Source organism: Buceros rhinoceros, unplaced genomic scaffold (assembly GCF_000710305.1).
Source record: "Buceros rhinoceros silvestris isolate BGI_N320 unplaced genomic scaffold, ASM71030v1 scaffold12789, whole genome shotgun sequence".
NCBI classification, from domain to species: domain Eukaryota; kingdom Metazoa; phylum Chordata; class Aves; order Bucerotiformes; family Bucerotidae; genus Buceros; species Buceros rhinoceros.
Genome location: NW_010433353.1, coordinates 1,987 through 24,986, shown reverse-complemented (window position 1 = coordinate 24,986; position 23,000 = coordinate 1,987). Strand labels below are relative to the sequence as shown.

The following is a 23,000-nucleotide window of genomic DNA, read 5'->3' as shown; positions in this document are numbered from 1 at the left end:
CTTCCTTCCCATGTAATTACTGGGAAGTAGTTACGACACCAGAAAGATATTTTATACTTTTATCTACACAGAATGTAGGTGTTAAATTCTGAAGTTTAGATTTTAACATGTCTCTCTGCATTGACTGTTAATGTTCTGACCTTACTGAGATTTTGCTCTTGTATTATATACTTTGGACAGATCAAATACTACTTAGATTGTTTTTTTAATGTTGGGACTAGATGTAAATCCACAGAAAAGTGTCTTTAGTATTAAAAGAAACTGTTTTAGCCATAAGTATCCTCTCTCTACAAATACATGCTGGAAAGAAGTAAACAGTTACCAGAAGGGTGCTTAGCACCCTTTTTGCCTCAGTTTTTACCAGGTTATATTTTGATTTTTATACTGAGACAAGATTACTTTTCAATCTCTCATATTATTACATTCTTGTGATGCAAAATGCAACATGACATTTTGTTGGTACTTAAATTTATGAGTAGATCTATTGGTTCTAAACCAGAAAGTTTTCCAACATTTCTGCATGCTTTAGAGTCAGAGCTCAAAAAGCACATGGGAGATGGGCTGTTCCTCAGACTATAATATGTATTTATCCTACTTATTAAAGCTGACGTAGTTTGCATTTCTTTCCTTTTTAGAATTATGGAACTTGCCTGTAGACCTTGTATATTAAGTCTAATGCTGATGTTCTTACATTTTTGTTTTCTTTTTCCTCTAGGGTTTGAAATCTAGGAGAATGGCAGACATAGACAAGTAAGTAAAATCTGTAGGTTACTGTGGCTGCAGCTGTGTTTATGCTGCACTTTAGGTGTGTGCGATCTCTAGATACTTGATAGACAGGGTCTAGGTATGGTCTGACACTGTGACCAGATGTGAGGTTTACAGCATGTGGGAGAATCTTGAGTTGCTGGTGCCGAATGGGTTTGGGATCTTAATTAAGTAAATCTAGAACTGGGACAAGGCACCAGTCAACTTACTATAGAATTATAGAATCATCTGGTTGGAAGAGACCTTAAAGATCATCAAGTCCAACCATTCCCCCTGCACTGCCAGGGTCCCTAAACCATGTCCCTCAGCACCAAATCCACACGTCTTTTAAACACCTCAGGGGATGGGGACTCCACCACCTCCCTGGGCAGCCTGTTCCAATGTTTAATAACCCTCTCTGTAAAGAAATTTTTCCTAATATCCAACCTAAATTTCCCCTGGCATAACTTGAGGTCATTCCCCCTCGTCCTGTCATTCTTAATATGGGAGAAGAGATCGACCCCCACCTCCCTACAACTTCCTTTCAGGTAACTGTAGAGAGCAATAAGGTCCCCCCTGAGCCTCCTCTTCTCTAGACTAAACAGTCCCAGCTCCCTCAGCTGCTCCTCATAGGACAAGTTTTCCAAACCCTTCACCAGCTTCGTTGCCCTTCTCTGAACGTGCTCCAGCACCTCAACATCCTTCTTGAAGTGAGGGGCCCAAAACTGGACACAATATTCAAGGTGTGGTCTCACCAGTGCCGAGTACAGGGGGACAATCACTTCCCTGCTCCTGCTGGCCACACTGTTCCTGATACATGCCAGGATGCCATTGGCTTTCTTGGCTGCTTGGGCTGTGTTAGCTGGAATTCTGGGAGGGGGGGAAAAACCAATAGTGCTGCTCATTACTGGTGTTTCACTGTACATAGGTTTTTTTGTATACTTCAAATGCTCATATTTTGTGGCATTTGTAGTATAATTTAAGTGAACTTGCCATTGGTTCTTGAGGCCTGCACATCTTAAAAAGGGTGTGTAGAGCAGACTTGTTGATATGAACCAGAAGCTGAAGGAATTCTTTTGTAAAAAGCAATCTTCAAAATTCTGGAAAGCCGATAGTTCTTTATACTGATCTGAGATTGTCAATATGAAACTTGCATCTACGAAGTTTGTCATAACTGATGCAACAGTTTGCTTCTACCCACATGATCTCAACTTGAACTCTTCAAGCTCATTATAGTATTTTATAAAATTAACTTGATCCTGTTATTGAACATTCCTAATAGCAAAGAGCAGTCTGAACTTGATCAACAGGATATGGAAGATGTTGAAGAAGTAGAAGAAGAAGAAACTGGTGAAGATGCTAACAGCAAAGGTAATGCTGAAAACAAGGGTTTCTAAGCAGCTGCATACATGCTTTCTAATTAATGTGTTAAAAGGATTCTACTAATTCTACTGACAAAAATAATAGGAAATAGTAAAACAACTACTGATGCACAACTGTATTCTGAAGCAAGGGCTTTTATTCTATTTGTGTGATTTTTATTAGTTGTCTGCTGTCAATCATTTTATTCATGGTTAGTACCAGTTCAAGCAGTGCTGGCCACCTATAAGGATGCATAATTGGAGAAGAAAGGATTATTGTGGGTATGTGAGTAGATTCTCTCAAAAGTAACAGCAGGTAAAAGCTTTTAAAATGTGAAGCTTTGGGTAGAAGAAAATTTAGGTGCATATATGTGTGTATATCTTCTTTTTATCAGTTGCTTAGTAATTTGCTGCTGAGTTGTCAGAACAAAAATCATAGGTCACAAATGTTACAACTCCTAAAATCAATGATTTTTCTTTTGTTGAGCGGAAAAAAAATCTGAACATGTATCAGAATACTTGTTTTGTCTGTGCTGAACTGTGTTACTCATGCTTTGTAGTTAAAGACTGAGGGCAAGTAGAGCAAGTAGACAAAAGAGAAATAATTAATCATCTCAGCAGTAAAATTGTTTGGACTGCTGATAGTGCCACGTTATGTGATTGCTTGAACAGAAGAACAACACTAAAGAAAAGTAGAGTAATTTTGCTCAAAATTATGTTAGAGGCTTTGCTGTATCTATTGAAAAAAGCTTTTTCAAAACTGGATTGCAAAATTCTGAGGAACACACTGGTCAGCTGAAGAACAGCTTACAATAATTAAATGGTAAGGATTCAGGTGCCCCAAAGGAACCTAGAGATGAATATTGTGTATTTTTATTGATTAATCCCCGCTATTGTAGATGAGAATCTGAGGAGAATTATAGTATAGGAATCTTGAATGGAAATTGGATTTTTAAAAATCAGAAACACGTTTCAGCAGTAGTGAAAGTTGATACAGTGTTAAGCAGTTTTTACAGGTAATTCTTGCTTGTCTAGTTTTCTAATTTTTTATGCACAGTTTTCCCCTTAAGTTTAACTGTGGTTTGGTTTTTCGTAATCTAGATGATTAAATTTTTGAATATGTCAAAGGTCTTTCTGTGGACACTAAATAAGCACTCATGTTTTCAGAAAAAAACCTGTCAAGAAATAGCATTCATGGACCCAAGAATTTGCAGAAAAGAATGTGGTTGTATTTTGATTTGAGGGGATGTGGCTGTTAGCATTGTCATACCATGTGTATGATGTGTAGACTGATTTGGTATTAAAGAATAATTGGCAACATACTCAGATGGCACAACTGGGTAAGTTTTCACCTGTATAGGAAAGACTAATGAATAGTAAGAGCAGAGAAAACTAGATAGCCTGACAAGAGTAGTGTTGACTAATGTGAGGTGGTACCTTTAAGAAGTAATTACAGCTTCTACTGCTAAAATATAAACTCATTGCAATCATTATGGCGAAACAAGACTGCTTTTTTGGATGTCACTGGAAACATAACTTTCCACCCTATAATTTCAGTGCTAGGGCCTAACAGTGGAAGAGGGATATTCACATGTGGTTATTGCAGTGAAGGACACTGAGATGGAAAATAGTGTGCTATTTACAAGAACTTTCAGGAAGGGTTCAGAAGCTCAACTCTAGTTTTAAGGTGTCAGAAGAATGCTATACAAACCTGGTACCTTACAAGGAATACAAAATACTTGTTTGCCTATCTGTAGATGTTGAAGATAGGGGAAAGAAGATAGAACAGCATTATAAGAACGGATCATAAATTCTTAGTAAATATGAAGTTATGAAATTCATTTCTGCAGGCTGAGGCACAGATTTTGAGCAGAAGTAATAGGGTTGATGTCAATATGGATAATGAGAACACTTACGCTAGGAATTGGAGTGGTTTTTTTTAAAGGTACTTCTCCCTTGTAGTTTGAAAAAGGCTTCCTGTTTGGACAAAGTGTGTTCTAAAGATGTAGATGATTGACTTCAAGGACTTAGTACTGATGTACTGTAGTCAATAATGTGTCAGGCTATTCTAATGAGTAACTTCTTCTTTTGCAGGAAAAATTAGGTAAATGTAGATTTGTAAAGCAGTTTTTATTCCAAGTCTGAAACTGTTTTGTTTCTTTCTATTTACCTAAAGTAGAATGAAAATCCCAATTCCAGTTTTTATTCCCTTCTTAAAGTAAAAGCACAAGTTATTCTATCTTGTCTTTCCTTAATGAGTTCAAAATAAAAGCAGGTAAAGGTAAAACTGTTGTTTTGGGGGGCATTATATAAAATTCCCTTTTGACAGAGCTTAGCTTGCTGAGTAGGGGCCATTCTAATCTGGGTGCTGTTTCCATGTTCAGAATAGGATGGATTTGATCCATACTTCCAAAATGGAGAGGTGTTTGAAATACTACTTTGCCTGTGTTTCTTTTTTAAAAGAGTATATGTAGTAAACACACTGATCTCTTATAGTGTTTAAGTAACTTTCCATTCAAGATTAGACCAAAAGATGCCCTTTGCACTTTATGTAATTTCTTTTTTTAATTTAGCTCGGCAGTTGACTGTGCAGATGATGCAGAATCCTCAGATTCTTGCAGCCCTTCAGGAAAGACTTGATGGTCTGGTAGGAACATCTACAGGATATATAGAAAGGTACAGTATTTGCTCAGTGTGAGCAGAGTGGTATAAATGGTTCTTTTGCTTTCTGAACACTGTCTGTAGCATTAATAGTCATAAACCATTGTGCTGCCTAGAGAGCAGGAAAACTAATATAGTCTGTAGTGCATCTTAAAATTGGAGAGTTTATATTTGGGCTTGTATGAAAAAAGAATGTTAAAATACTTACAGTGGCCAATCCTCTCCCCTGCAGTTGCATTAAGGCGCACTTTTAAAAGATACTTTCCTGCTACTTGGAATGTCTTTTGTAGCTTTGCCATAATTATGAAACATCAGTTGTCTCAAGTATGGACAAATACTTGGAGGCCTAGTATCTCTAATATAGTCAATATTTGGTTAGAGTCTGATCAGGCTAATAAAATTAGGAATGTTGTATCATGCGGCCTTTTTATGGATTACAACTTAAAAAAATCTCTTAATAAAATTTTCTTTACTTGATCTGCATTAACAGAATTTTCTGGCTCTCTTATGCAATTTCTGATGGTGTATGAACATTTCACCACATCCACAGGATTTGTAAAGCATAGAACTGTCTTGCCGTGGTAGGGTCCTGTGTTGCTACTGACTTGAACTGGAGCAGCTACTGAGGAACAGGCATTGCTGCTGCTACTTCTACTCATACCACTTCATTATTACAGATGATAGCATGGAAGAAAAGCCCATTTAACTAACAGCCTTCCCTAATAAATGCTGTCCCAAGAAAGAGCATGGAGTCAAAGGGTACTTAGGTTCTTTCTCTTCCAGATACTGTACACTACAGGGTTTCTATACAAAATAATTTTCTTCTGTTTTTCAACAGATGTTAATTAACCTCTACTAATCTTTCAGGTCCTTGATCTAAGAAGTGAACAAAAGTGGTAACATTGATTTACATGGCATTCTTCTTGTCAGCTGCTCTCTAAGATACTGTACCATTTCTTCATCAGTTCCAAGTACAGTAGTGTATTCTCTATCAAAAAAACATTGCAACTTTGCCATTGTACCAAATGCTTACCTAACTTGCAATGTGAGAATAACGGGAAAATGTCACTTGAATCTGCACTCTCTCAACATACGCATGCTGACTTAACTGTGCTTTACAGGTTCCTCTTGTGTGTCTTCCCAAGCAATATTTTGAGCTTATTTATCTATAGAGTCTAGACATTAAGATGGCACAGAAGTCAACAGGATTTTAGGATCCCAAGTTCCTGCTATGTGAGCTGTTAAGGAACTAAATGTATAAGCTGGTAGGAAACAAACAGGTTCCAGGAAAACATCTGTGTGCTTAGGCTTAGACTCTGCAAATTGCTTGCCATCTATCTTGTAACTTACCTCTTCACCTGTGCCTGGCCACAATAGTTTTAATGAAACTTACTTTCATAGAGTAGAATTTACCTCAGCTGTTCACAGGAGGTTGTATTCTTGTGCTCCATAATGTTTGCTAGTGGCTTGTATGTAGAGCACAGGCTTTACTTGCCATTGTTGTACTTGTGCCGTCCAGTTCAGATTTCTTGGTCTGCTTCTCCATTTTGGATTTACATTAAGAGCTATCTCTTTTAAACTTCCTTACATTTTTTGAAAGTAACAGAGTTTATAAATGTAGTGGATGTACAAATTGTGAAATTTGAACGAGTTGGCATGGGCTGTAACAAAATGTAGCTTTGACTTGTGCAGAAGATTCTGGATTCTTTGATAAAGAGGATAAAATATTTACACTGACATACGGAGGCTGGACATGCTGCATGTATGGCACTACCTCTTAGACATTTCATAGTGCTTTATATGCAAGTGGTAGGACCAGTACTCTTAGTCTAGAAAATTTGCATGTGACATTAAGTGGGCGATTGCTGTATGACTTATAATTTTCTTAACACTTTTTTCTTGAACTAACTGAACTTGCTACTTAAGTTGCTGTTAGTTCTGATATTGTACTTGAAGATAAAATTACAGCAAAAAATTAACTTGACTAACTCCTGGGAAAATGTCAGAGTAACAAGAATGTTAATCCACCTTTCATGAGCATCCATGACTAAATTTAAGTGGTTTTGGTGGTTTGTGTAACAGAAGTACTTTTGCCCAAATTGGAATCTTAATGGAAATCTTGATTTAATGATGGTAAGCGTATTATCTTATATCCAGAAATAGTATATTCATGTTGAGCATAAAGCTGATGAGGAGAAGGGTTCTCCATTTTAAAGTGAACGAGGATATTGAAACATGTGCCTGTCCAATGTAATAGAGGTGAGATAGCTTAGTTCACATTAATTACTAAAGCTAATACATTCTTGGTTACTGCCTCTAATCTGAAGCTGGTCCTAACAATTAAAAGCAGTTGTTTATTACTGTGTACTACCTAATGTGGCACAACTGCTCAAATAAAATAGTGGGAAGTTAACCCAGAAATCTTTTGTAGCCTTGTGCTGGGGTTTGGCCCAGGCTGACAGCAACCTACCCCATGAATCTCACCAGCAACCTCAACATAGGTGACTTTCTGGCCTCACAGTAAGTCTGTGTTAGCCTAGTTTACTAAAGTGAAACTAGTGTTAAAGACTTGTAGGTGACAAGTATTTATAGTGAGGATTGTGTTAATTGCTTTCCTTTTACATGTGTATAGTACAGTAGATTGTTTAGCAAAACAATTCTGGCTCACTTTGGCAGTGACAGTTAATATGTTTGACAGTAGTACCAGCTGCTTTCCTCAAACAAAAATGTAAATTTTGAAGATTAATTTCCTTAGTGAAGAATAATTAATTGTCTTGAAGTTTCTTTCATAAAGCAAAGCCAATTAGTGGTAAGACTTCTCAATTATACTCAATTGAATGAATTTACTATGCTGCTCATTGACAATGTAAAACTTCTTTCTAGTATGAAGTTTTTTGCACAAGTTAGTCTCATGATTGACCCCAGGTATTTGGAATACTCTGGGTTTAGCTGAGGTTAAGCCTTGGTTTAAGAGCTTGTGATAACAGTTTCAATCTGCATGGTGTGTGGGTCATAGTTTTGATTTGTACAGCTTTCTAAAGTTTAAAATGGAGTATAAAATCTGTTGTAATGCGAGTTGGTTAACTTGCAAGGGGACTGGTTGAGGTGTAGTCAATATCTGCTTAGAATGCAGTGTTAGTAACAGTTCTGTCACTGAATTTTTCAGCTTGCCTAAAGTTGTTAAAAGACGTGTGAATGCTCTCAAGAACCTTCAAGTTCAGTGTGCACAGATAGAAGCAAAGTTCTATGAGGAAGTTCATGAGCTGGAAAGAAAGTATGCTGCTCTCTATCAGCCCTTATTTGACAAGGTATTTTAATGCTAATCAGATTTATGTTTTAGCTTAAGTTTTTAAGTGCAAAAGAACATTTGGTCTCGTGCCCATTCAATTCAGTTGATAAAATTTTACCATCCTTGTGAACATCAGCTAAGATTAAGGGGGAGAAAGGTTCAATCTATTCCATGGATACTAAAATCACTTCAATATACCAGGCCTCATCTTGTTATTTGGACAGATGTCAAATTATATGGCAACCTTTCTGAAATTTTGGTGCTTATTTTAGTGTGTTGAAAAGCTTATAACTGTTAAGTTGTCTTATAGAGCCAGAGGAAAAAGTTTTGAGAAACAATTAATGTATTACTAATTGTGTAACTTCAGGATTAGGAATTTATTTGCGATGGCATTGTGGCTTGCGGTGGCTGGAAAATGTGAAAGTAGTCTCTCTTTAATCTTCCAGCGAAGTGAAATCATCAATGCAATTTATGAACCTACAGAGGAAGAATGCGAATGGAAAGCAGATGTCGAAGAAGAAATTTCAGTGAGTATCTTAATTTGTTCTTGTCAATATATCAAGCTTTAGCATGAAACAAGACTCAATACAGTGAAGCTTCAAAAAAAATTTGAGTGCATATGGTAATAGTAACGATAATTATTCTTAATGGTTGCTTAAAGCATGCATGTAAAACTTAATCTTTACTGGTACCAACATAAAACTGTTAATGAACCTTGTGGGCACTCATTTAAAATTAAGGAAAAACTAACATTTTTATTCTATCAAGGAGGAAATGAAAGAGAAAGTCAAGCTTGAAGAGGAAAAAAAAGATGAAGAAAAAGAAGACCCTAAAGGAATTCCTGAGTTTTGGCTGACAGTATTCAAGAATGTGGACTTGCTCAGTGATATGGTTCAGGTAGGTGGTGGTCCAGGCTTGTTTACAGTTGGGTTAGTACTTAATACAAGCCTCTTTAAGAAGTAGAAACAGTACGTGACTCGATGTGTCTGGAGAGTGAAAAAGGAACGAGTACTTAGATGTCATCTCTGCTACTTTATTCAACTGAGAGCACAGAGCACTCTGAAACACCTTCTTACTGCATCATTTGCTGAAGTTACTTTACCTTACTAATACTCTTCTGGTGCTCAAAGGAGTGTGTGTGTATGAGATGTGTATTAGATATTGCTAAAAACCCTAGTTTGCATGGATTTAGCTTGTGTACTGCAGTGGAAACTGTACGGCCATTGTTGCCATCTGCTGGTCGTGTTCATGAAAATGTTTTGGTGCTGTAACAGGGTCCTTGGCTATATAAAACCCATTCTAAATATGGCTTTTTATTTCTGCAGGGCATTAAATCTCTGTATGATTTAATGTTATAGAAACTGAATAAACTGTTTTCTTTACAGGAACACGATGAACCTATCCTGAAACACTTGAAAGATATAAAAGTGAAATTTTCAGAAGTTGGACAACCTATGGTTAGTTTAACCTATTAACATAAGTAATCTCGTTTATCTTAAGACATCTGTGTATTAGCATGGCCTGTAATAGCCAATTGTCTCATGGCAATCATGAGAAATACGCAGCTACTTCTTGTCTTCTGAAACAGTACAAGGATTTTATACTTAGTTAAACCTTCAAGTTCTGATGAGTTAATAACTAACTTGGCCTTAAAGGTGAAACTTAGTCATCAGATATTAAAGTTCAATGCCTTCAGGTACTTTTTGTGTAACTGTTACAATCAAATATAATTTCTGTGACACAAGTGAGATAGCTTGCCAAGTTTTCAGATTTAAAATGTAGACATTCTCTCTGTACGTTAGTGCCTGGAAGGCTGTACACTGGGAGATCTTGTGTCGTTACTGCAAGCAGTATATTAACTAAGAAGCACAAGATCAACGTGGTAAATGTACGGTCTTCAAATGTTTTCAACTTAGGCAGCAAATTCTAGAGCAAGTTCTGTATGTGGACCATTTCAGTATTGAAGGAGGTGGATATACTCCATTGCGTGTGTATTTTTGGGTTTGGATTTTAGGTATTTAGAAGTTTAAAGGTATATGTTACTAAAGTTGTTGCTCTGCAATTCTTTTTAAGAGTTTCACATTAGAATTTCATTTTGAACCAAATGACTACTTCACAAATGAAGTATTGACAAAGACGTATAGAATGAGGTCAGAGCCAGATGATTCTGATCCCTTCTCCTTTGATGGACCAGAAATTATGGGTTGTACAGGGTAAGTGTTGATGGATGACTTCAAGGCAATGTAACGGTTTCTTCCTTAGCGTTGTCCAACTGTAGACTTTCAGCATCTCGGAAAGGTGCTGGAAGAGATATTGCTGCCTCATTAGATGTAAACAGCTGGGTTTGACTTGTTTTTTAGGTTTTTGGTAATTTCAATATAATATGTAAAACTATATATGTTACATTACAGAATTTGTAATTATTTATATATAATAAATATTATACATGCATATAAATAATCTAATCAGCATTTACCTAGCAATACTGTTCTGCAGTTGCTAAAGCTGAATTGGAAGGTGGGTGGTGTTATCTTTTCTGTAGGTCTTGATAGCTTTTTTCAAAATGTGTTTGATGACTACTTTTAATCTTCTTGTATTTCTGTCATGCACCATTTTGGGCAGTCTATTCCAGTTTTATTTTCTATATTGCAGTTGTCCAGTTTGTTTTATAAGTGTGGAATGTTTGCCTCTCAGTGTCTTTCAGATGATCTATTTGAGAAGTGGAGAACAGTCATCTCCTATTAACTCGAGGTTCCTCATGATTTTAAAGAGCTGTCACACTCCTTTCTCAGTGATGTCTTTTGTTTTAAATTAGCTGCTATTCCTCGCACTAAATCTTTTTATTCTGTGCTTGTCTCTTTTCTTGTGATCTGGATGAGAGAAACCCAAGTTGTATGTAATTAGTCTTAGAGGTACATCAGGGCTTTATGTCTCATGGCCTGTTCAGTTGCTTTCATGTTAATGTCTCTTTAAATGTTCTGACTGCTCTTCTGAGTGATAATAACCCATTTAGAGCCTATCACTGAAGTTACTGATACTGTTTTTTTTTTTATTTACCACTTCATTTCCCAGTCATTTAAGGTAACATTTCTTCAAATGTCCTGCAAGATTTAGTCTTAAGTGCTTGAGTAGCTTTGATCAAACTGTTTGTCTTCCTCATTTTGGACTGTTTTTGAAGAGAACAAATCCTGGCAGAGCTTGCTGTAAGATGACACTCTGCTTCTGTGAAAATATTTTATTCCTAATCCTTGTTTTGTGTTTTAACGGAGATACCCTCTTCTTAGCCCAAACCATTTCCTGTTGATGGTGACTTCTTCACTTACATGTCCCCAGAATTCTTTGAGTGTGAGACAAGCCTGTGGGCATGATTTTGCTCTGTAAGCTGGATAGAGTTAAAGAAACAACAACAAATATCAACTAAACAAAAACAAGGGCAGCAAAACCCCCACAAGCAACTAAAAAACCAACTAAAACCTACCTACCTGCTTGCATTACCTTAAGGAATTATTGATTACAGTGGTGGGTGTGATAAACCTTGACTTATTACTAACATGATCAAATATGACATTACTTTATAGTGGATAGGTAGCTCTAAAAATGGTGTGAATTTGGTAGCTAATGAAAATTAGCGTTTCAGAGGTTGAGTGGGAAAGGTGAAACTTTTGGATGAAAACACTTCAATCATAAAATGAACCTGTTACTCTTATTCTCCACATATGAACTAATGAAAAGATAGCACTGAATAAACACTACCTTAAGACTTTATATTCACTGTGTCCCTGGAAGCTGTGATAGTAGGTACCTGTAACAAGTAGAATAGTATTAAGCCACAGCTGTGGTTTTTTCTTTCCTCTTCAGTTGCCAAATAGACTGGAAAAAAGGAAAGAACGTTACTTTGAAAACCATTAAGAAGAAGCAGAAACATAAGGGACGTGGCACAGTTAGAACAGTGACAAAAACTGTTTCAAATGACTCTTTCTTCAACTTCTTTAGTCCTCCTGAAGGTAAACTGAATATTAGTTTATTTGCATTAACTTTAAATTAGGTAAATTAGGTAATAGGTACTTCACTCACTTGTTTCTTTTTTTTTTCTTTTCTACAGTTCCAGAAAGTGGAGACCTGGTAAGCTGGCTTATTTAAGCTATGGGAGTGGAGGGGAAATACCGGTAGAAGAATTCATGCATGTATTTGAGTTTTCTTTATTAGGAGGAGTATTTGTTGAGTTGGATAGTATAGTTCAGTTTAGAAAACTTTAACAGTTTATCCTTCCTGAAAGCTACCTTGTGAATTGTTAACAGATGTACAAATGTAGAGATCTTTCTTACTAGCCTCTGGTCTAATGGGTAGTATTTCCCTTTGGACATTGTTTGGATGATATTCTCTAATGGCTGCAGGTATCTGGTTTGTACTTTATGAAGTTAAAAAGATTCTCAAGCTATTAACTCTTGGAGAAAGCACTACAAGAAGAGTAGAAAAATGCAAAAGCCCACTCTTTGTACTCACTAGTAGAAAACTCTGTGGTAATAAGCAGTGTTTTTTGTAAGGAGAAAAACTACCAAAACCACTTAACAGTGCTGAATATATTATGCAGCTTGAGTGAGAAATCCGATTAAAGCCTCCAGAAGCATGCTGTTAGAACTCTGGTTGGCACGGACACTAAAAACTCTATATTCATAATGTGTGTAGTTTTTTTTTAAAAAAGCCTTTTGAATTGAAGATAAGAGCTCAGATGGGAGATGGCAGAACACTTGGTTTCTAAACAAAAGCACTGAAAACATGGGATTGGATCAGAGAGCATTTTTTAGATGTTCAGATGCTTCACAGTGGCTTGCTTGAGGGGAACATGGAGATGCACTGTAAGAACTGGATGTAGCTTGTAAAATCTTTAATTAAATATAGACTCACCTGGCTAGTATTTAGTTCTTCAGGGTATTGTGCATATGAACTGAAAGTCTATGGGAGATATTAAACAATTTTTCTATTTAGAACAAAATCAAGTTGGGGTTGGGAGAAGAATAAAACTTAAACTCCAGAATTTTGTATAATTAAACTTACTGAAGAAGCAGCCCCCCACTGCATGATGCAGGTAGGCAGTTTAAAGTGTAAAACTCATCTCCACAATTTCAATACTGTAAAGCAAGACCTGAACAAAAAAAGTCAGCACACGGGATTTGTATAAATCTGGCCATATCAAAGTCTGTGCAACTTGTGTTTTTCTATCAAAAGTAATTATGAGCTTATGGTTTAGGAAATAATGTTGTCTTGTGCAGGATGATGATGCTGAGGCAATCCTTGCTGCAGATTTTGAAATAGGCCATTTCTTGCGTGAACGTATAGTCCCTCGATCAGTATTGTACTTCACAGGAGAAGCTATTGAAGATGATGATGATGATGTAAGTATAATGTTCTTTCAAAATGCTAAAAATTTTGAATAAAGCTGCTTAAAGACTTTGGATATTTTCTGACTTAAAACCATTAGTATCCTTAGGGGGATGTGTTGCTAGTTTCAGCTGAGCTTCCTAGAGATTAGTAAAGAGTAGCACAAAAGTATGTAATCTTTGAAGTAACGACTTCAGAGTTTTGAGGCAAAAGTAGTGGTAGAAACTGAACATTTAGGATGTCTGAACAGAGTTTTGTGTATAAATCATTTCTAGGGTGGTGTACCCAGTACTTTGGCTGGCACTGTGATGAGCAACCAAAGAACAAGTGAGACTACCTTCCTGCTCAGCTTGTTCTTTGTGTTTACAGTGATACTGGCATTAAAGTTAATTTTTAGAATGTAAAATGGTAGCCCTTAGACCAAAGCCTTGGCTTGGGGAGGTGGAAGAGAGAAGTGACTGACTGTACAGATTGCCTTAGGTTTTGAGACACTCTGCTGGCCAGGAGTGTCACCACAGTCTAATAAGCTTTTCTGGTGCTTCCTGTAATGAGCTTAAGGTAGGCAGTTTTCTCTGCCAGAATTTAGTTTAAGAGATTTACGCATTGGCATGAGCAATGGTCAAGCTTGTGTAAATCTGTCTTACATAGGAAGCTCTCTTAGAGCACAATACAATGTGGCCTCTGGCATCTACTTGAGTTATCTGGTTATACTTAAGCCATAAGTAGCTGCATTTATGGCACTATCAAAGCCATTTATTTTCTCTCCTAGTACGATGAAGAAGGTGAAGAGGCAGATGATGAGGTAAGCTGACAGATGGCCTTGATTTAAATGGTTTCCCTTTTGTTCCCTTTTAACACGACCAAGAATTCCTTTCGTTTTTGAATGCTCTGGATACTAAGTTTATTACATATTACTTATGAATGTAAGATACAACATGTAATTTTGTAGATCTAATGTTTAGTAAAACCCAACCAAATAACAGAAACCCACCAAAGACAACCCTAAGGTGTCTTACAAATTAAGTTGCAATTGATGTCAGCAGATGATGTGCTTTGTGGAGGGCAAACAAATACAATGTGTGTAACTTAAAGTGATAATGAATATATTTAAGAGTAGAATTTAATCTTAATTATCTTGAAAATGGCTCAGGAAGCTGAATTTAAAACAGCTAGATAAATATAAACAAGTTTTTTGTTTTAGGAGGGGGAAGAAGAAGCTGATGAAGAAAATGATCCTGATTATGAACCAAAAGTAAGGAATTAAAAAGAACGTTTGGAGTTTGTGTATGTATTCACACACTTAAAATTTTATGTAGGTTAAATCTTGATTTTTATTTTAAGTATGTAGTCAATAGTTCCTGTGGTGAGTATATTTTGGCTGAGGCTGTTTCAGTCTCAATTCTGACAGACTAAAACTTAGAGGAATTTTTTTTAAAGTTCTTTCTCCAAGAATCATTTTGTAAAAGTAATTTCTGGCTTTGAGCTCTAAATTAGTCAGGTTTGATTTTCTATGAACTTGTCTTGCAGCAAGTTGCTGCTGCTGAAAATGTTCTATAATGGTTGTAAGGACATGCAGAGAACTGAGTAACCCAGGTTCAGTTTTGGAACTTATTATAGGGTGACTGTGGCGCAGATTTTCCCAGCAGAGTACAAAACTGAGGCTTTTTTAGGGTAGATAATAGCAAACCTTTTATTGCTTGAGGTCACAGAAGTCAAGGTTCAGGAATTTGTCTACATCCAAATACTAAAATGTGAACAGCCAAGAGCAACTGGCAGTGTTTGAATTGCATAGGAAGGGCAAATAAGTGGTCACGGTCAGTTTGGAAGTGATTGGAAGCCACTCAATTCATAGCTTTTTTCCTGGCTGAGGAAGGGCCACCTGACATGTTTGGCCACCTGAAAGCATCTCATGGTGGTAGGTGAAAGTTGTAGTTGTGAAAATGACTGCATGAACTAAAAATGTCTGGTATACAATGTGCTTGCCATTTCAAATGAGGAGGCAGCATGTTTTTCAGTAGGAATGGTTTGAGCTACAATCAGAGTACTATTGAAAGAATTACATAATCTTAGCATTGTACCTAGAAAGATGTAGGGTATAGAATTTTTAATCAAAATGTACAGCCTGTCGGTAATGTTTCATCTGCTATAATATATTCAAATTGCTTCCTATTCAAGAAAGTTTTGGAATCAAAATGAAACAGCTTTAAGATGGGCTGCTTATTTCTACCATTTCAGATTATTTTTCTAGGCTAAACAGAACTGAGAGGGCAAGACTGCCTGCTCAGTTTGAGAGAACTGCCAAAGTGACAGAGACAGTAGTGGTACAGAAGTGTATTGACAGAAGAGTAAATAGTTGTAAGCTGATCATAGGCCAGCTGAGTCTGCTGAAACACTGTGACCCTAGAATAGCTATTTAGACTAGGGTGGTGGAGTAAACCTTGCAACTGAACTCTGCTCCCAACAAACCTTTTCCTCAAATTCTCTTATATTTTGTTGGTTGTCTGTTTCAATATAACAGAATAAATATTCCACCTTAGAATTTTCTAACAACTGGAATTTATTGCAAGAGATGTTTCCAGAGTTTTAAGACAGTATAATGATTTGGTGTTTCATTGCATTGGTCTGCAGAGGCTTCTGGAGTAAGGCTGTGCCCTTGTTACTGATCACAGGAAGCGTTTTTTTTTGCCTCAAACCTATGTAGAAGGCCTGGATGCTTCTCCTGAGCTGGGTTTTGTTGCTACATGTAACTCTTCTCCTCCTTTTTCCAGTTTTAGTGTCCTTCAGAGTAGCCCACCACAGTTAGTTCTGAACAGATTTTTGTTCTTGGATCATATGTCTATGCACTAACAAAGCCAAAATAAACGCACTGTGGGTGTTGCCACATCCAGAGACAGTGGTATTACTAATACTAGGCAATTATTTTAAGGGAAGGGGTGAAAGAAGAACTTGAATACTGGTACTTGAGGAAGTAAGCTTAAGAATATTAATGGTTCTTTTAAAACACTGCTCTCTGTAAACTGGTATTTCCTTTTTTTCTCAACAGAAGGATCAAAATCCAGCAGAATGCAAGCAGCAGTGAAGCAGTGTGTATGTGGCCTTGAGGATTACCTGCACTGTAATAGCCTAAACACAACTATTAGTTACTTACAGCCTTATGTTTTGTATCTTGGTAGAATTAAGTAACCAATTTGTTAAAAAAAGAAAAAATATCAAACACATAAGAACCAGTTTAAAATGTAGGTTCAATCTGCCTAGCATTTTAACAGTATAATTTTCTGCCAATATGTAGAATGCAGTAAATTCCCTAACGCATGAATGTTAATTCATTGCTACATAGTTTGGTTCTTGTGAAGTCTTTGTCATGTAGCTATTAGACTGCAGCTGTGAAGATTACCAGAACTGTTAACTGAGACCAATATTTGTTTAGAGAAAACTCTCCTGAAGAGCCAACCAAAGTATTTTTCAGCCCAGTAGTCTGAACGGGTTTAAGTCTGCTTGCACTAGCTGTGCCTTCATTACTTTGTTATAGAAATGGCAGTGACTTGTACTAACTAGGAGATGATGCATTTTGAATTTGACTACTTGAGAAGACTAGTATAAATTGTTTAATTTCCAACGAGACCACATTAAACATTCATAACTGTCAGCTTGTTTATGCTCTGGGTTTTGTATTTTATGTGACATAGTGATCTACAAAAGAAACCTAGTCATCATACTAAGGTTATTGTTTACCACAGGGGTGTGAATAAAACTAGTATTTTCAGAAGCTAGTCTTGTTTTATTATGATGTGTGTATTTGTATGTGTAAACTGGCAAGGCATATCTTTCATGCTGCAGTTCACTTTTTACTCGAAACAGAAGTTGAGAGTTACTGAAAAGTTAATTATGGCATTTCAAAAACAAACACAGTAGTTGGATCAAACTTTCCATACTTCCCATTTGCAGTGTGATATCTGCAAAAGCTAGCTGCTTCAGTGATTGGTCAATACTGCCATTTTGAGAAGACAAGTTTTTAGAAGTGGGGCTAGATCTGATAAAGGACTTCGGTATTGCTGTGCCTAAGGCATTGGTAATTGGTATGAAATCTGGAGCCAAGAAAGGTGCCTTGGATTTCTAGTCTGTGTAGACAGAGCTAGGTGGTCCTGAAGAAAATCTACCCTGCAGCCTAAAAGAGTGCTAGAACACTTAGCTGCGTTCTAGTTTGTACACTACAGCAAACATCTACAGAGGAGGAAACAAATGCCTCTCTGTCTTCTGTTCGCTACGCTTCAGGTTTTGCATGTTCTGGTTCATACTTTTTCAATATTGCTTGTTCACTGTCAGTTGAAACATGGGCTAGAAAAATCTCATACTAACCTTGCCTCTAGCCTAGTAGTGGAGATACTCTTGAGGTGTGGATTTGAATGCACTCAGCTTAAAAAGACTATAAACTGATGTCTTCCATTTGAGTTTTCCCAGTCAATAAGATGCTACTGTACTTTGTGCAGTTTTGTCCTTCACATAACTATAGAAGTTCTGATCTTTTTGAGGGACAGGAAGTTCCTTATAGGGCTGGAAGGACATCCCCATCCTAACCATTGGTCTATTTCTGCAGTAGCTATTTTTTTTTCTTGCCACTGGTACACTGACTTGGTCAAAAAGGTTTAAAGGTTTGAAAGGAGCAGGGTCAAGCAGCTGGCAACAGCCACATGAGAATGAGGCTGGCAGAAGAGTTTCTCTAGCACAATCTTGCTTGGAGGGTAGGTAATAATACAGAATGAAGCATATCCCAAATGCCCTTCTGAATTCTCAGCCCACCTGTGAGGAAGAAGTGTGCTCTGACTAAACTGGTTTTTTTTTTTTTGTTTTCTTGCTTGTAGGCTTAGATACCACACTGCTTAATCTCAGAATCCCTGTCAGGCTCCATCTTTCTCCTCTCCAGATATTAATGGATTATTTGGATTTGGGAGAAGGAGCTCTTGTTACCTATGGTCGTGTATGAAACAGTACTGTTGAAGCTGTGTTCTTAGGTGTTTAAGTATCCCGTAGATCATAGTGTAGAAAAAGACAGTAATGAAAGGTTGACATCACATTTGTTGGTAGCTGTGTGTTGTGTTCTTGTAATGACATATCCTGACGGAATACGCTTATCCTTTGAGGCACTGACCCTGCGGGTGTTGGGGTATCGCTTGGTCTCTTCTTTGAATGTCTCCCAGGATTAAGTTTAACCTTGAACCTCAGGGTGTGCAGAGACCAAACTTGATGGTATGTTATGAGCTTGAACCATCTTCAATACAGGGGCTTTGGGCTTCATGCTTTTGGACATAAAAAGTATCTGAAGTCCTTACTTAGATCTAGCCCATTATTACTAACACCATCTGACAACTTTATCTTAAAGAGAAAACATGGTTAAAAGTTGTCTGAAATCCAGAATGTTCTTAAGAAATTTGGCTTGTGTTTCGATCACTTTCTTGTTAATATGTTCGTATCACACAGTGAGGTACAACATATTTGAAAAGGGGAGTTGGTAGATGTCAAAGCTCAGCTGCAGCCTGCAAGATCCAGAGCCATGAATTTCATCTCTACAGACAGATTTTGGTATGCTTCTCTTTAGATTGACTTGCTAGTTTTAAATCAGTAGTTCTTGTGCTCTCCAGACTGCAGCAAACAGAAGGATATAATCAGTCAAATTGAGGTGCCAGTTCTTAATGCATTAGTTAAATAAAAACTGATTTGGTGCTTAATGTAGTTTTGTGATCAATGACACTCTTGTTGAGCAGTTCTGAAAGGCAGTATGTAGCAGGAACATTAAACTTTGAACACTGGAGTATTGTGACTCATTCTTTTCACTTTTCAGGGATTTATACTACCTGAGGAGAACACTGTTCATTTAGTATCTGAGGAAAGTAAGTTACCTTGTTAACAAGTTCAGGCCAGGAAAATGTGTCACTGAAACAGGATTTCTTGTCAGTTGCAGTACTGCCCCAGAATTCAAGAACTGTAAATGATGTCTGCTCTCTAATTCAGGTTGCTGTAAAGGGAGAATTACAGTGAAGAATAGGGGGCTGGTGAGCAACGAGGCAGGAGAATTAACTGAGTCTTTGGGTTAGCAGGAAGGGTGCTCAGAGCTTATGCTTGATGGAGAGGGATGCTTCTTGGTAATTCTGCGCTTTCAGCAAATGTAGATTAGATGGCATTAGATCTGAAGAGTTATCCTGTCTGATGTAATTTTGTTAATGGCAAAAAAATTAATACAGTGTGCTGAAATAAAGTAGTAGACCAGATTTAAGCTTAGCATTCTTAAGTTTTACTTTCTGGAGAAGCACAATGTCAGGTGCAGTTAGAAAAGTGTTATTTAAACACTAGGCATCACAACCATTCTTACCAATACTTCTACTGCTAACTAGCTTCACAGGCTGTGATCCGTAGGTGGATTTTTGAAACTCCTGTTTCCCGAGCCATGTAGCAGATACTCTGACTTTGACATGGCTTTATTTGCTAAATGAAAAAACACAATGGGATATAGAAAACTGCAGGAACTGCATGTGTCTGTCTTCAAGCTGGTACTTATAAGTTTCCCTGTGTTTTAAGGCCCATTGTGGTAGACCTGATTCAGAAACTGATAGGGAACTTAGGCTAATCATCTGTTCGTGTATGCTTGCCAGACACTTCCTATTTCCTAAGGTGTCTGCACAGCAGTTGCTTCTCAGATTCCTCGTGACTGGAAGGAGGATTGTGCTGACATACTTGGTGACTTAGGGAGATAAAATGCCAAACTCCTCAGTACAAAGGGGACAGATTGAAAATGAAGTCATTTAATGGCCTTGATGGCCTGCTAGGTTGGGGCTAGAGCCACACTGCTGATGGAGAAGGTGGACTCAGCTCCACAGCACCTCCTTCATTCCACAGATGTAGTCCACTCCAATCCCAGACTTGTTTGGGTCAGAAGTTGTTGCTACCTCAGTGGGTTTTATTTCTTGACTGCTTAATTTGTTTGAGAGGCACTGATTCTCCCTGCAAGTTTTCAAGAGGGTATTGAAGTAATTACTTTTAATTGCTAATGTGTACCTAAAGTGGACGTAAATCCATCTGCTGGAAATGGTGTTACTTCTGTACACTGTCAAGAGGAGTTAGAAGTTTGTCCACATGGCGCGTTGGACAAGGTTTGCCGTATCACTCTTTAAATCCTCCAGTTAGCTGCTCAGACCTAGTAGTCTTCCACGTGTGGTCTGTGCTTCAGCTTTTGTAGGAAAATGAGAGCAGGTAAAGTGAACAAAGCAGAGCACACCAAGCAGAATATAAGCTATTACAAACTTGGGCCTGCTGGTGTGCACCGGAAGTGGGTGCAGAGGAGAGTTGGGTTATGGCAGAAGGGCTTTTGTTGTTTCCACAGGTATCAAAGTGTGCTGAGCTGACAAGAGCCATCTCTGCAGCTGCAGAGGGGCCTTAGCTCCTGAACTTGGCTGTTGTGAGCTGTGCTTCTATATACTCAAGCATTGCAAGTGTCTGCCCAGACTTAAGTTTACCCTGCAGTCGACGGAAGCAGTCAGTATGTTCTGAACTTGCAGCATGTTTTACTCTGGTGGTCAAATTCAAGAAACTTCTAAACCCTCTTACAGGCTGGCTTTGCTCTACGGTGTGCGCTTAAGTGCTTTTCAGTGGTTTTGGAAGCCAGCTCCCTCTGAAGTGCAAGGGGCTCTGGAGAAGCCAGGCTGGAACAGCTGCAATGCCCATAGCCTGTGCACTGCACAGAGTTTCTTTAGTACTGTTGTGGGTTACGGAGAATGCTAAGGCCTGGGACAACGTTGGGTGATGGTTAGGGGTAAATCTTTCATCTGGGTATGCCTGGGTTACTGTGGGAGTGTCTATGGGTGTTGGTGAGATGGCATTTATAAAAGGAACCCCCAGATCAGATTCAGTGCTTCAGTGTTTGGTCAGCAGCAGGTTCCAGTGAAATTACTGGGAGGTGATAAGGATCAAGACAATACTTTAGAAGCAACCACGTATTTCCTTTATTTTATATTGCAATATGCTTTAATCACATATTGCAACACATCTGTTTGTCATGCATTTCTCAACCCTTGACTACTGTGTTCTCCCCCCCCCTTTTATATTGCAATATGCTTTAATCACATATTGCAACACATCTGTTTGTCATGCATTTCTCAACCCTTGACTACTGTGTTCTCCCCCCCCCCGCCCATTTTCTTTGTCTAGCAATGACTGGTTCATAGTGCCTTTAGGTTTCCCTCTTCTTAACCCTTTTTCTGTTTTAGCCACTTCTTAGTAGTGGCAGGAGTGATGATGTTTAGAGGTTGTCACTCACGATAGATAGGTTTAGTATCCCTTTGAGACTAATACTTGATGTCAAGCTGCTGCCTTGCAGGCTCATTACCCAGGAGAACACTAACAAAATTATGGGCTTTTTAGTCTTTCATGGTGGCTTCCCAAACCAATGTTAAACTTGCTTTGGTGTTTAAAAAGAACACTTTGCTCTTACCGTAATTACTCTTTAAGGTTACACATATGTAGTTTCAACTGCTTAAGTCTAAGTTAGGGAGCTTATGTGATACAAGAGACCAGTGTATTTACCAACCAAACATTTCTGTTAGCAGTATCAACTTGGAACATGGAAAAGGAACAATTCAATAAGGAGTAAATGCATCTTGGAGGCTTTCAGAGATCAGGTTCACTGTTTTTTCAGGTTGTAGTGTTTAAGGTTTGACGGTAGGAGGCATCTGCACATCAGATGTTTCAGGAGGAATGACTGCAGAACCTGCGTTGTGCTCAGTGAAACTTCAGTACAGGTAGCGGATCCGGTACATTTAATGTAATTGCAGTGGCTTAAATATACGTTTAAAGAAAAGTAAAGTAAAAATCTCAGTGGGATAGTGTTTTGTGCTTAACAGTGGTGAATGTGGTTTTTCAGTATACGAATGAAACACTTCTAGAAGTTCAGTTTTGACTTCTGTCTAGGAAAACTGGCATTTGTTATCCTTTACTGGCAAATTCTGCACAATTAAATTGGGTTATTTTATTATTTTACCACAAAGCTGTCAGTGTTTCATCTTACCGTAGTCTCCTAGCTTTTGACAGACCTGGTTAGTTTGGTAAAATGTAGCGTTTTAAACGGCTGTTACATTTCTTGGCTGACAGAGCATGGGTTTAGCTGGGTGTCTTACATGTTCACTTCTGATGGCATGCATAGGTGAATTTCACCAGGAATAAAGAGCTGTTGTTGTGAGTCTATACATTAGCAGAGTAGGTCCATCAGTGTTTGAAGTAGGTTCAAAAATCTGACATTCGGCACTTGGGAGAACTTTATGCCATGAAAGGCCAAAACAGAATGAGTTCAGTTCCTTTCTCTTGTATATTTGATGAAAATCTCTGGCCGTCCACACTCGGCTCTTTTTTTTTTTACCTTTGATTAATCACAGATCACTATGAGCACTGAGAACAAGCAAAAAAGCTCTCATTAAAATAAATAGATAGGGATTACGCATTAATGCTAATGTCACTAAGTGTTATGGTGTTCTGGAGGAAAAAGGTCCCTGATAGCCTGTTACAGGATAACACGTGGCATTCCT

General features: G+C 37.8%; 1 protein-coding gene across 3 annotated transcripts; it reads left to right on the top strand.

The window, feature by feature from the left end:
* The first annotated feature begins 719 nt into the window (after positions 1 to 719).
* Positions 720 to 17,204, top strand: NAP1L1 (nucleosome assembly protein 1-like 1). Of its 3 annotated transcripts, none has more exons than XM_010144079.1 (14): positions 720 to 750; positions 2,027 to 2,115; positions 4,679 to 4,781; positions 7,933 to 8,074; positions 8,502 to 8,582; positions 8,824 to 8,952; positions 9,441 to 9,512; positions 10,129 to 10,268; positions 11,914 to 12,059; positions 12,158 to 12,177; positions 13,326 to 13,448; positions 14,204 to 14,236; positions 14,639 to 14,686; positions 16,478 to 17,204. In XM_010144079.1, exons 1-14 carry the CDS (start codon positions 734 to 736, stop codon positions 16,511 to 16,513), a joined length of 1,179 nt encoding a protein of 392 aa, XP_010142381.1. In that variant the 5' UTR covers positions 720 to 733; the 3' UTR covers positions 16,514 to 17,204. The 3 variants fall into 3 exon arrangements, with proteins under 3 accessions (XP_010142381.1, XP_010142382.1, XP_010142380.1); XM_010144080.1 differs by having other exon boundaries at positions 14,636 to 14,686; positions 16,481 to 17,204; XM_010144078.1 differs by having other exon boundaries at positions 14,636 to 14,686.
* The last annotated feature ends 5,796 nt before the right edge of the window (positions 17,205 to 23,000 follow it).